The sequence below is a fragment of the Rhineura floridana genome, chromosome 9 (assembly GCF_030035675.1).
Source record: "Rhineura floridana isolate rRhiFlo1 chromosome 9, rRhiFlo1.hap2, whole genome shotgun sequence".
Lineage (NCBI taxonomy): Eukaryota > Metazoa > Chordata > Lepidosauria > Squamata > Rhineuridae > Rhineura > Rhineura floridana.
The window spans coordinates 105214952-105228147 of NC_084488.1; the positions used below are offsets into that span (position 1 = coordinate 105214952).

Below are 13196 nucleotides of genomic sequence, written 5' to 3' on the forward strand. Positions count from 1 at the left end.
ATGTGGTCACTCTCCTTCTTTCCCTGTCCTCTCACGCCCCCCCCCCAGCCTTGAGCCCAGTGTGGCTCAACCAGGCTGCACTTTGCAGCCCCACATGTCTGTGGAGCTCTGAACTACACAGCATAACACTTACCGTTTTGTTATATGTATAGATAAAGGAGCATTCCATCATGTGGCCTCCTGCCTGCAGTCTGGAAGTAGTACAGCTCAGACACGTTTTTTCTTATCTTAGTGAGGGCCAGCTCCATGCGATGCTTAATCAAGTGTCATTTTTCCTCTGATGTTCCACAGTGGAGGATGAAGTGGATGGAAGGACTTCTTAATCATTTCCCTGTCTTTTTTTTTAAAATGCTCTCCAGCTTTTCACTACTGCATGGGCGAAACGTAACAGCACAGAGGAAAACCAGCTGGGGGAGAAGCTACTTTTAGCTGCGAAACCCTCAAAGGTGAAAGGATTTAAAAGCCCCCTCTCCAGTGTTCTACTGCAACCTTTAAGGCTTGTATCTTGCAAAAGAATAAAACATTGGAGAAAAATGGACACATGGTGCAGCATCTGGCTCCAGGAACTAGGCCAGAGTCCTTCATTTAAATGCAGGCTTAAGGTGTGCGCCTTTCAAGTATTCTTCCCCAGATAGAATATCTGGCGCAACAGATGCTCGATTTGCTTGGAGCCAAAGTCATTATCCACAGCGGTGCAGAATGTTTTGGGGCACAGAAGTTCACAAATGGTCTAAATTCCTTAAATTCTTTGCCAATTCTGCAGAGCTTTAGAAAACAAACATGTTTGGATGCAATTGGATTGCCAGATGTGTCCACCTCCCCCCAAAACACTACTGGATTAAAATGCGCTCCTGGACTTTAGTTCAGCAGGGTGTATCTTTGCTTTTAGATAAACTGCATTGTCTCCCCATCCCCCACATGCCAGCGTTATTCAAGCAACTAGCCTGAAGGGCTTTGCTTTCTCCCATAACTAGGGCATGCTTTAATTTTGGATAGCTTTTCAATTAACAGATAAATCAGGCACCCGTTTTTGAAACAACCACATAAACAATGAAGTTTCCGTAGAAATGATTGCAGCTGTGCTTTAAACACACACTCAGCATGTTCTGGCAAGTTTACCCAGCTCTTGGGCAAGTTGACATGAGATTTTTAGTTATTCCACTGTTACATATCAATATTTGTTTTGGATCTTGGTTGAGTTTTGACATTGGTGCCTCCCTGCCCACTGCAATACATCCAGAACTCAGTACTCATTCATTATATTTATGCTGTTCCCGATGTCTGTTCCCAAGGGCACTCTATCTCTAGATGCTTGAATGTGTAAGGACAAGCGTACTAAAATGGGGATCTGCTACTTATAGACGTCTTTTTCCCTGAACCCAGTGAACTGAGTATGAACGCAAGCTAGGCATTTACCATCTCAGACTGAAGAGAACGTCTGCTTCTAATGTTTATATTGTCAGCTAAAGAGCTAATCAGGGAAAATGAGCCAGCCCTGACATATTGTTGGTGTGCCCTTTGCAAACTCAAGATGGACAAGATTAGCGTGTGCTTGTAGCAGTGTTGTTTTGATCATTTGGGGCACGTGCTGTACAGTCTGAATTTACCAGCAACATAATTTGCACTTACCGCTATACCTTGTCATCTCACTCTTTGAGCACATTTGCTGGCTCTTTCCTTCATTTCCCATCAGTTTTAGACACCTGTCCTTATACATCTAAGCATGATCTTGCATAAGAACACAACATAAGAATAGCCCCATTGGATCAAGCCAAAGGCCCATCTAGTCCAGCATCCTCATAGAGGCCAACCAGATGTCTATGGGAAGCCCAAAATCCAAGTATATTTTCATTAGCTAGTCCTTTGGTTGCACAGAAATTGCATTGTCCCAGCATTCAAACCACAAATAATGGGGGAAAGGCTGTGGATCAGTGGTAGAGCACATACCTTGCATGCAAAATGTTCAATCCCTGGCGTATCCAGATAGGGCTGGAGAGACTCCTGTCTAAAACCCCAGAGTGTTGCTGCCAGTCAGTGCAGGCAACACTGAGCTAGATGGACCCATGGTCTGCCTTGGTGCAAGGTGGATTCTTGTATCTCTAAGTCGCTATTGCTGAGAAAATATTACTTTGCTTACATCAAATGCCTGAACCATTGTGAAGTTTTTCTCTCTTTTTTGTTTTATTATGTTATCTGTTTCTATTCATCTGTCTCTGTCATTTGTATGATTATTTGTCAGCTGCGTGTACATGCACATATTTATTGGTTTATTTGTAAAATTTATATCCTGCCGTTTGTAAAATGATTGGAGGGTGGGTCACAACTTATAAAACTACATGCGGACGCTTATAAAAATATTAAAACATATACAATCAAATTTTATATATAACATCCCTCCACATGCTCCCCTCATTACCAAAGTGAAATTTCAACATTCAGAAAGCCTGGTGGAAGAGGAGAATTTCCACCAGGTGCCGAAAATGAACCACTCTAGGTGTCTGCCTAATCTCAGGGAAAAGATCATTCTACAGCTGGGATGCCACTACCAAGAAGGCCCTGGTATGAGCCCCAGTAGCCCTGTCTTCATTTGGCAAAGGTACCACTAAAAGGGCCTTCCTGTTGGATCTCAAATCATAGCCAGGTTGGTTTGGGGTTCTAATGGGAGATGCAGGACTATTTTCCTCTTTCTGCCAGTGTGAGCAGGTCCCTCCTACATCTGTGGAAACCTGCATCCATCCCACAATTTCCTCAGCATCACATAGTGTTCTCTTCTCTCTCCATGTTTACCACGTTCTTTCCTGGCTTTGGAACTACAAGAGTTTCAGAGTCTAGACTGGGAAATGTAAAGGGAAGGTAAACGAAAAGAACAGTTGGAAGAACTGGCAATAAACTTGTAAAGGGAGCAAATTCTTTGTGCCTGTCTGAGTTAGAGAGTTCCGAAATGGGACAAAAGTGCAAATTTTCAGTTTGTGTGTCTGGCTATGGTAGCCAACCTGGTACCCTCCAGATATTGTTGGACTTCAGTGTCATCCCCAGCCAACATAGCCAGTGATCAGGGATGAAGGGAGTAGTAGGTAGCGGCGGCTGGTGGCTCCACATCAGTTGGGCAGTAGAATCTGTTCCGGGTTTTAGTCCAAACTTTCAAGGAGCTGTCCAAAGTGCTTCAGTGGCAGAGGCCCTGCTAAAATTTTTGTTAGGTTTCTTTTATGAAATACTCATAGAACAAGGCAGTACCTGCATGAGTGAAGTAATGCAGTGCCTTTGGAAATGTTGTAGGTTGGAACACCTTAAAACCACAAGTTAGCACCCAGCCATTAATGAACTAACAGAACATTTCAGTGCAGTTCTGAAAGGCATGATTAAGGCATATGTGCAGGATCTATGGGCCGCTCCTTGAAAGTTCGAACTAAAACCCAGAGTAGATTCCACTGCCCCACTGACATGGAACCACCAGCCACCTCTGATACTAGGCCACCAATATCTAGAGGGTACCATATTGGCTGTCTCTGGCTTAACATTTAGGTTTTGTGTTGTATTCTGTCCAAAGAACCTAGCAAGAGTCTAACAGAAGTTCCTTCTGCTTCCGCCCCCCCCCCCGAGGTTTGTCCAGCAAGATCTATTTCTCCATGTGAGTTACATGCCTGTTTAATTCTCTCTGCCTTCTGCAGAATGCCCTGGTCAAGAAACCATTTCTAGAATCCTGGGAAGGGTGACAGAGTCCCCTTTCCCCAGTTGAATCTTCCAGTCATCTGAGATGACCAAGAGACTTATATTTCCCAATACTCAGAAACCTGAGTCAGCCCCACTCTGAATTGTGGGATATAGAAACAGTCCCCACCCTCACATGTGGGAAACTCTGGAACTCTAGCAGCTTGCTTTGGGCAGTGTGCAAGAACTTGTGGGAGGATATGGGGGCACACAGAGACTTTCAAGTGTGGACCAAGGAGGTTGGGGGGTGTTGGGAGGGGAGGAAACAGAGCACTCTATTGAGCTCTTGCCAGGAAACATTGTCGTATTTAATAAGGTGTTAATCCACACATCTCATTTTAGATTTACAATGAGGAAATGTTTATCGGTGAACTTAATCAGGAATCTCTGAAAATCAAATTTAAAAAGTATCACTGGCTTCTGTTTTTTATTTCTACAAAAGCACTTACGTGTGTCGCTCTTCTATTTAAAGTATGCAGGACAATTTATAACAGTAATGTGGTTATTTTGCTTTTAAGGAAGAATAGCAGATGAATGGCAAAATATTTTTGTGAGTTATTAAAAGCCCCTGGCTTTTCTATTCTTGTATCTGAACTTTTAGGAAAGATCAGGACTAGCGCCCCCTTTTTAATAAAAAAAAAGATGGAGGGGAGAGCAATATGAAGCTGTATATCTTTTCCTTCACTTTCTTCAACAAATTAAGTGTCTTTTATACCCCCAAGGGCAAAGTTAACTATTCATTTCTTTTTTGTAAAAGGCTGCTGATTCCAGTCTCAAAGTGCTCAGCTGAAGCGTTTGGCTACTTCATGCAGTGAAATAAATTGCTCAAAGGCAGCTCTTGATTCATCTCAGTGTTTCCACCAAACCACCTCTTGGCCGCTAGCAGCTCTAGGATTTGGTGGAGAAGGATGGGGGAACAGCAAGTATCTTGGCTCTGTCTGCACTACACATTTAAAGCGGTATTGTGCCACTTCAAACAGTCATGGCTTCCCTAAATAATCCTGGGACCTGTAGTTTGTTAAGGTTGCTAAGAGTTGTTAGGAGACCCCTACAATTCTCAGAGTGGTTTAACAATCAATCCCTCTTTCCAGGGAACTCTGGGAATTGTAGCTATCTTAGGAGAATAGGAGTCTCCTGACAACCCCTCAGCACCCTTAACAGGCCACAGTTCCCAGGATTCTTTGGAATAAGCTTTAAAGTGGTATAGTACCGTTTTAAATGTATAATGCAGATGGGGCCCTTCTTCACCCGGCTTGCAAACCAAGAGGTGCAGCTTTCTGACTTTCTTGAGCATGCAGGTCAAAGGGAGAATTGTGGTGTTGGGAGGGGAGTTGGCCCTTTACCTGGTTTTTAACCCTGGTGCATGGCCACCCTTTCCCCCTTAGAGATCTCTGAGCCTTAGCAAAGAGCAGATCCCCCCTCCCCCAAACAGCTACTCTCACAGCTAACCATTCTTTTGTTTATCTAAACAGTGGAGCTGGCTTCATTTCCTCTTTCAGTAAGGATGTTTACTTCTTCCTTTGGGCAATCCACAGAAGGCAAGGCCTCCTTTTGATTGGGTCATGCTGCAGGAAGGGAAGGAAGACTATCAGTGGCAGGAAAGGTTTTCTGTTGTTTGCACTGCAGTTTCTACGCACGTGGACAGAGCTGTGGAGAGGATTTTAAATAGGGCAAAAGTGAGTTGACCTTCTCCTCCAAATCTTGTTTTTGACCTTGACCTCCCAGCCTCCTCTGTTTGGCTCTCCTACTTGGCTGTAACATCTAGAATCCAACCGGGGTGTTTGCTGGAATTTGGGGGTTGCCGAGCTAGATATATTCGTATATTTGTATACCACCTTTCTTCCTTTGTGGAACCCAAAGTGGCAGTGGCGGCTGGTGGCTCCCCTGCCAGTGTGACGGTGGAATCTGATCCAGGGTTTAGTCCAAGCTTTCAAGGAGCTGTCCAAGGTGCATGCGGCTGCAAGGTGGCATACCTGCTGTTCCGAGGAGCTCACCCATCTAGGCACTAACCAGACCCAGATCCGTTTAGGTTCAGCAAGGTGGTGGCCTCACGTGCCTTCAAGCCGCATCCTGGGGATATATAAAATATATATATTTAAAAGGTAAATAAGGGCAGCTTGGCAGACTAATTCAAACAGACCAGTGGTGGGGAACTTCAGGTCCAGGGCCAAATATAGCCCTCCAAGCCAAATGCTCAATAATAATCTAACCTATGTGTAAGCTTGTGCAAACAATTCAGGATGAATACTCAATAAATTAGCTCTTCTAGAGGAGCCCTAAGAAGATGCCTGCTGCAATACATGCGTGAATCATGTAAAAGCTGAGTATGCTTTTTTTTTCTATAGAGAAGGGCCATAGCTCAGTGGCAGAGCTTTGCATGCAGGATGTTCCAGGTTCAGTTCCTGGTGTCATCAGCTAAAACTGGGGTAGGGAGCCTGTGGCCCTCCAGATGTTATAAGATTACAACTTCTGTTCTTCCCATTCAACATGGTCAGGGATGATGGGAGGAGTTGTCCACAGGGCACCAGGTTCCTTGCCTTGAGCTATGCAGGGAGACAACAAATCTTGCTTGCAGTTTGTCATTTATTTGGGGCAAGAAAAATTTCAAACTGGGGTTGCTTGTAAACATGGATAGTGTTTACTGCAGCAGCAGGAGTTGGGGAGAAGTGAAAGGCCACAATTTTCTGACTGTGCACCAGCTTGCTTGCTCATTCACATTAAGCTAGTTTGGTTTAGGGTTGCTCGTGTACCATGGCAATGAAGTGACCAAGATTTATTTTAAATGGAGGCAGCCCTAGTTAAATTATATCTTGGAGATGAGAATATCTTTGCTTCTATTACAGACTTTGGCCTTCTTCTTAGGGTACTTTTAAAAGGGTTGGCATAATTTGGATTCAGTGCTACAAATTTGTGCTTGTGTGCTGGGCAGTTGCAAGCGCACACACACACATGCATGTGGGGGAGCATGACCTTGGGCACAAATAAATCACATTTGTCAAATTTTCACTTTATATTTGCTCTTGCTATCTTTATTGTTGTTATTTTATTATTACATTTATGTCCCACTTTTCCTAAAAGAAGCTCAGTGTGGTGTAGATGGTTCTTCTCCCACTCCTGATTTTATATTCACAACAACCTTGTGAGGTAGGTTAGACTGAGAGACTCTGATTAGCCCAAGTGAGCTTCATGGCTGAACAGGGCTTTGAATCCTAGTCCAAGTCTAACACTTTAACTCCTATATCACAGTGGAAAAGCTTTAACTAAAATGACACAGACGTAAGGAAAATGTTAACCTTGAGAGGACCATGGTGGATAAACAGCCATAGATCTATTTTTAATAAGGCTTACCGCTGCTAACCAGTAAAGATTGCTTGTTTGTAGTTGAACTAAATTGCCTGGCAATAATATTTAGGAACACAAACCAACCTACCCTAGAATTGTTGATGTGTGAAAGTTTGATGACCTGAAGAGATTGAGGCTGGTGTGTGTGTATATACACTCTTCCGTAAGCTTTATTGCCTGCAATAAAAATCCTTGGTTGTCAACCTCTACAATGCAACTAAATCCGTAGCCTCTTTTTGTTTAGGCTAGAATCAGTGTTAATAAAGGAAATGGACTCTGCCAGTCTCCAGCTTTTCTGATGAATCTTTCGTAAACTTTCCTAGCAAAGCAGCAGATACATGGAGGTTCAGGGTTGCTGCTGGTATTGTGTGCCAGTGAAGAGGAGTGAGAGAGGTAGGGGAATTGAAATTCTGCTCCAAGAACAGTTGAATTCTCATACGTATAAGTATAAATTATGCAAATGTATGTATATTTGCTTCATTTGTATAATTTTATGCTATACCTAGCAGTTACTAGGAAAGGCAAATATCACAGCTAATCTTACTCTGTCAGCTCTCTGGCACCTGAGATTTCAACAAGTATTGCCCCATTGCTTCAAGTTTAAATTCACAACCATAAGGGCTAGAAACTTAGTGGGGGGGGGGTTAACAAAAGAAACTTGAAGCCAAAACTTTCAGAATGCCAAATTGCGTTCCTGATACCTGAATCCATGCTTCCTGTGTGTTAGAACAGAATCAAAAAATACCCAGCAGGTCTTCCATCCAAGCATTAACCAGACCGCTGATCTGCTTAGCTTAGCAAGGCTGCTGCATCATGTGCTGTCAATTCAGGGTCCTGGCATACATATAGTGATTACACTAAGACATCTTGAAAAGCATTGCTCTCAAAGCTTCTCAATCACGTTGAGATTTTCTTTGTGCCCTTCTCTTTGGGCATTGTGAAAACTGGCATTCTAACAGCATGAAGCCCCTTTTGGTTTCCGAAGGCGGCTTTTAAAATACTGCAAGGTAAAGCTAGCTTAGAAGTGGCAAGGCTTTTTTCCAAGTAACAAAACCCTGACTAATCATTGCCGTTTTGGAAACCAGCAGGGAGCAGGGGTGGGCAGGGTGAGAGCGATGGATTTACAGAAGTGGGATGGGCTGTCGGTCTGGACTCCTGCGCAACACAGAGAAAAAGTATTTGAATACCAAAGTCCTGTGCAAACATGAATCTGCCATTGTCAATAATGGAGCAAATCACATAAAGGTTACTGTCGAAAAGTGTCTGGGTAATGCCGCCTTTTATGTTCTAATATAAGTCCTGTACACTTTTAAGCTTATGTTATTACATAGAAATGTGAGGTGTTTAATATTCTGGCTGCAGTTATGTCGCTGTTTACGCCCAAATAATTTAATATCTTACTGTCAAAATATGTGGCTTTCTCCTTTCATCTCAGCTCTGCAGAAAAGAAAGCAATAATTTAATCTCTCTAATTCTATGGATTGCAGCTTTCTCATGCTTCCCCTTATGTTGTAACCATTCTGGTTTTTTGCTTAAACTCATATTGCATTCATTCCAGTGAAGTTATTCATTAATTTTTCCTGTTGAAGAGGGGGGGGGAATCTTATCAAAATATGGCTAGATGAGTTACACTGGCAAATTTTAGTTTGGCTGTGAAAGTTTCTACTCAAGTGAATTTCAACAATATCACAATAACTCAAGCTTTGCTTGAGTTATCTGAAACCCATTCTTGGAAATCTAGGAAGCATCCTTATCCCAGGTCAGACTGTTCTGACAGCAGCTCCCCAGGGCCTCAGGCAGAAAGAATCCTTACCATCACCTGCTACCTGGGACTTTGAAACTGCAGATGTCAGGAATCGAACCTGGAACTTTCTGCCAGCTCACAATGTGTAGGAAATGTTTTTATATGGAAGGGCTTTCAATCAAGCCAGGAGAAGTGATAAATTTCAAGACAAGACACAGTAGTTGGATTGATTAAAGGAGAAATCTGTGGCCTTCCAGGTATTTGTTGGGCTCCAGCTCCCATCAGTCCCAGCCAGAATGGCCAATAGCAAAGGATGATGGGAATTGTAGTCCAACAAGATCTGGAGAGCCACGGGTTGCCTATCTCTGGGCTAGACAATCTACTACAAGGGTGGGGAACCTTCTTCAACCTGAGGGCCTCATTCTCTTCTAGGTGATCTTCCAGTGGCCACAGGCCAGGGGTGAGTGGGATCAGAAGCAAATGTAGGCACAGCAGCAAGTATTAATTTTACTTTGGTACAGTAGGCTAGTTTCTACACACACTCATATGTCTATCCTCCATCCAGGCACGCATGGCATTATCAGAGTTCAAGAACGTCTGTTAGTCACACACAAACACTCAAGGAGGGTGCCAAGCAGAGTTGATAAGGGGTGCAGCCTGGGGAGAGCCCCAACGGCCAGACTTAGAGACTGCACCCGGCTCTTGGGCCTGAAGTTCCCGATCTCTGATCCACTGGGTTCCTTCCAGATTTCAGAAGGTCATGGAAAGCCTTCTCCAAAGAGGTGACCCCAGTGCCTGTGATGCAGTTTCCTTTCAGCACCAGGTGTAGACATTTCTGTTTCACCATGCAGTTTTAGTAAGTGTGATGCCTTAATCTACTATATATTTTCACCTGCCACCTCAGATGATTTCTTAGTGGTTTGGTTAGTATTTTTATGTTGTTTACCACCCCGGAATCTATTGGATGAGGTGCAGAATGCAAATATTTAAATGCATAAATAAGAAATGTGTGCATATCTAAGGGCACTGGGCTCACTATGAATAAGGATGACAGACTGAAAGAGACAGTCATCATTGCATGCCTTCCCCTTGTAATTTTCAGTCACTTCATGATGAAGGGAAACAGGAGTCAATGGTGTTTATGTGAGCTGTCTGTGGCCCTTGAAACTCCAGTTCGTTCCTGTGTGATTTATCGTGCGGTGTGTAACAATGCCAACAGTGTCAACTAGGCACCCAAATTCTTTCATTAAGCTGTAATTCTGTGTTGTGGCTATTAAGTTTCAGAATACCATAAATGGAGAGGGTTTGCCAGCGAAACATTCTGGCCCATTTGTGTGTACATACATGGACTTCGTCAGAGTCATTTTTTTTATTATGGCACAGGCATTACTTTGGTGAGCAAAGTAAACTCCAAATGGACTTTTTCTGTATTTATACCAAAAAAAATATGCTGCTGAAAGAGAGTGATGAATATGGCTGGCACTTTTCCTCAATTACTAATTCTCAAGCTATTTCTATAGCTGCTGGTCTACGATTGGCAAAGGAGATTCAAAACTACAGTAGATGCTGTAAAGCCCTAAACACATTTTCTTCCTTATGTCTTTGCAGTCAAGAGATAACTCCCTTTATCTTGACAGTATCTTCTAGTCTAGGCAGCAACTGCTAACAGTGAGGACATGAAAGTCACTTGTAGTGTCTGCAGTCACCTAAACTCACTCTCCAATGAGAACCAGATAACCATCTCTGTGCAATCCAAATTGGACTAAAGGCAGTTTAAGCACCATATGGGTCTTCTGCAATCTTTCAGATCCTCTCCCTGGATTTTTCTTCAGGCACCTTTCCACTGCTGGAGCAACATTTAATAGGTTTGCCAGGGCCTATCTAAGCAACAAAGAACCCTTTATGCTGTGAGCGGCTGGCTGGCTTGTTTGCTTGCTGCTTTATATTAATTTTTAAAAGTATGATCAGTGTACGCTCTACTGCTGAAGAATGGGGAGACTGCAGCTTTGGTCTTAAAGGGGAAAGTATTCACCCAATTATCAAGACAATGCTGCTGAAGAGGGGATAACCTTGCTAGTGTGGAGCAGCAACATGGGTACGTCAAGATGCGCTCAACTTCTTGAAATACAGTTGAGATTTAATTAGAAAGAAACCTTCTGTGGACATTGTGTGTGAGCCTGCACATGTCAATGGAAATCAGTGCTGTGATGGGCACTAAAAGTTTCTTGATGTATGCAGCCATGGTACACTGAGAGATGATAGTGGATGTGCTAGGACTTTTTTTTTTTTTAAGAATTGCTTTCCTAATGACAAAATCTTGCCATTTTATTGCTGGGAAGGTATAGTTTGTCCCAATAGCCATTGGGGGAATGGGAGTTTTCCTCTCATTTTTATATTGTATTTTAAACTCCTGTGTATACCATTGGGGAATCTCATTTTTGGATGAAGGCGCAGTTCATAACATTTTATAAATAGATAAATAATAGTCATGGAAATGCTGTTCTACAACTGAGCACTCCTGTGGATGGATCCTTTCTTCCTTAAAACAAGGATGCCCAAGTGGTGACCTGCAAAGCAACTTTTATCTGACTCCTGGGGACTTTGCTTAATTAAGGGCCCCCTCCAGGCTGGTGTGTGTTTGTTTTTTATCATGGGTGTGTTCTGCAACATGTTCTTGACACAGACATTGTGCATTTTGGGTAGATTTATTCTGCTTCAGTTTATTCTCCATAACATCTGGATCAGGATAGGCTGCACAAGCCCTGGACTGCTGCCTGGACTCAGTGGTGGGCTGGATGAGGGCCAACAAACTGAGTCTGAATCCTAGCAAGACAAAGGTGCTGTGGGTTGGTGGTTCCCAAGTTCAGATAATTGGCCAGTTGCCTGCTTTGGATGGGGTTGTACTCCCTCTGAAAGAGCAGGTTTGTAGTCTGGGGGTGCTCCTGGATCGATCTTTGTCTCTAGAGGCCCAGGTGACCTCTGTGGCTAGGAGTGCCTTTTATCAGCTTCAACTGGTAAGACAGCTGTGTCTGTTTCCGGACGAGATAGCCTGACCACTGGTGTTCATGCACTGGTAACCTCCAGGCTGAACTACTGTAATGCACTCTGTTTGGGGCTGCCCTTGAGGTTGGTCCAGAAGTTGCAGCTAGTGCAAAATGCAGCTGCAAGACTGCTCACTGGGGCAGGGTATCATCAACATGTCACCCCGCTGCTGAAAGAATTCACTGACTGCCCATTTGCTACTGGGCCAAGTTCAAGGTTCTAGTTTTGGGTTACAAAGCCCTACACAAGCTGGGACCAGGATACCTGAAAGACTGTCTTATCCCTTATATACCCAGTCAACCACTGCGCTCTGCAGGTGACAGCCTCCCGCAGATACCATCTTATCAGGAGGCCTGTTCTACACAACATAGGAAATGGATCTTTAGTGTGGTGGCACCTACCCTGTGGAATTCCCTCCCCTTAAATATTAGATAGGCACCATTTCTGTTATCTTTCAGCGCCTGTTGAAAACCTTCCTCTTTCAACAAGCCTTTTAAGTTGAGACCTTATCTCAGTCTGCGTCTATGTTGGAATGGCTTTTTAATATGTTTTTAAACCTTTTAAAATGTTTTTAATCTTAGAAGATGCTTTTTTTAATTAATGTTTTTGAAGATGTTTTGTTTTAAGGTGTTTTAAAGTTTATTTTTATGATGTTTTAATGTTTTTACTTTTTTTGTTGTTTGCCGCCCTGGGCTCCTGCTGGGAGGAAGGGTGGGATATAAATCAAATAATAATAATAATAATAATTCTGCAAAGCTTCCCCAGTCCTAACACATTATTGTTGACTAGAGGGGCTGTAGCGCAATAAAAGTGGGACAAAAAGAGACCAGAACATTTGTGGTACAAAAAGTTACAGGATTTCAGCAAGTTGTTATGGGATATTTACGGATTGGAAATGAAGTAGTGTGACCACCCCAAAACGTTTGCAAGTGCAAACAGCTTGCAAGCAGGATTGTGTGGGACCACCCCAATTGGATAATAAGCACAAATCGTCATGAATGTGCAATAAAAAGGAGGGGCTTTCCTTGGTGCGGACAGGCCTTCTGATGGTCAGGCCATCAGATCTCTTGTCTGTCCCTTTGATCTGCTGTCTGGAGAGCTCCTGCTCTTTACAGCAGGCTTTGCTGACTATTTTCACAACTGGTTGGAGAGAAGCCCAAGTCAGAGGCAGTATGCTTCTGAATACCAGTTGCTGGAAACCACAGAAGGGAAAGAGCGCACATGTACTCAGGTCCTGCTTGCAGGCTTCCCTTGGGCATCAGGTTGGCCACTGCGTGAACAGGATGCTGGACTAGATGGGTTGCTGGCCTGGTCCAGCAGGCTCTTCTTATGTTCTTATCCTCCAGCCTTGTCTCCCACT

General features: G+C 43.4%; 1 protein-coding gene across 6 annotated transcripts in view; it reads left to right on the forward strand.

Moving 5' to 3' along the window:
• FAM13A (family with sequence similarity 13 member A) overlaps nt 1-13196 on the forward strand; it is a 189171-nt gene that overhangs the window by 58334 nt on the left and 117641 nt on the right. For 3 of the 6 annotated variants that reach the window (XM_061583032.1, XM_061583030.1, XM_061583033.1), the window contains one exon: nt 360-446. The exons of the other annotated variants lie outside the window; for them this stretch is intronic. In XM_061583032.1, the coding sequence (XP_061439016.1) occupies nt 360-446 (87 nt within the window). The remainder of the gene's footprint in view (nt 1-359; nt 447-13196) is intronic. 6 annotated transcript variants of the gene reach the window in all.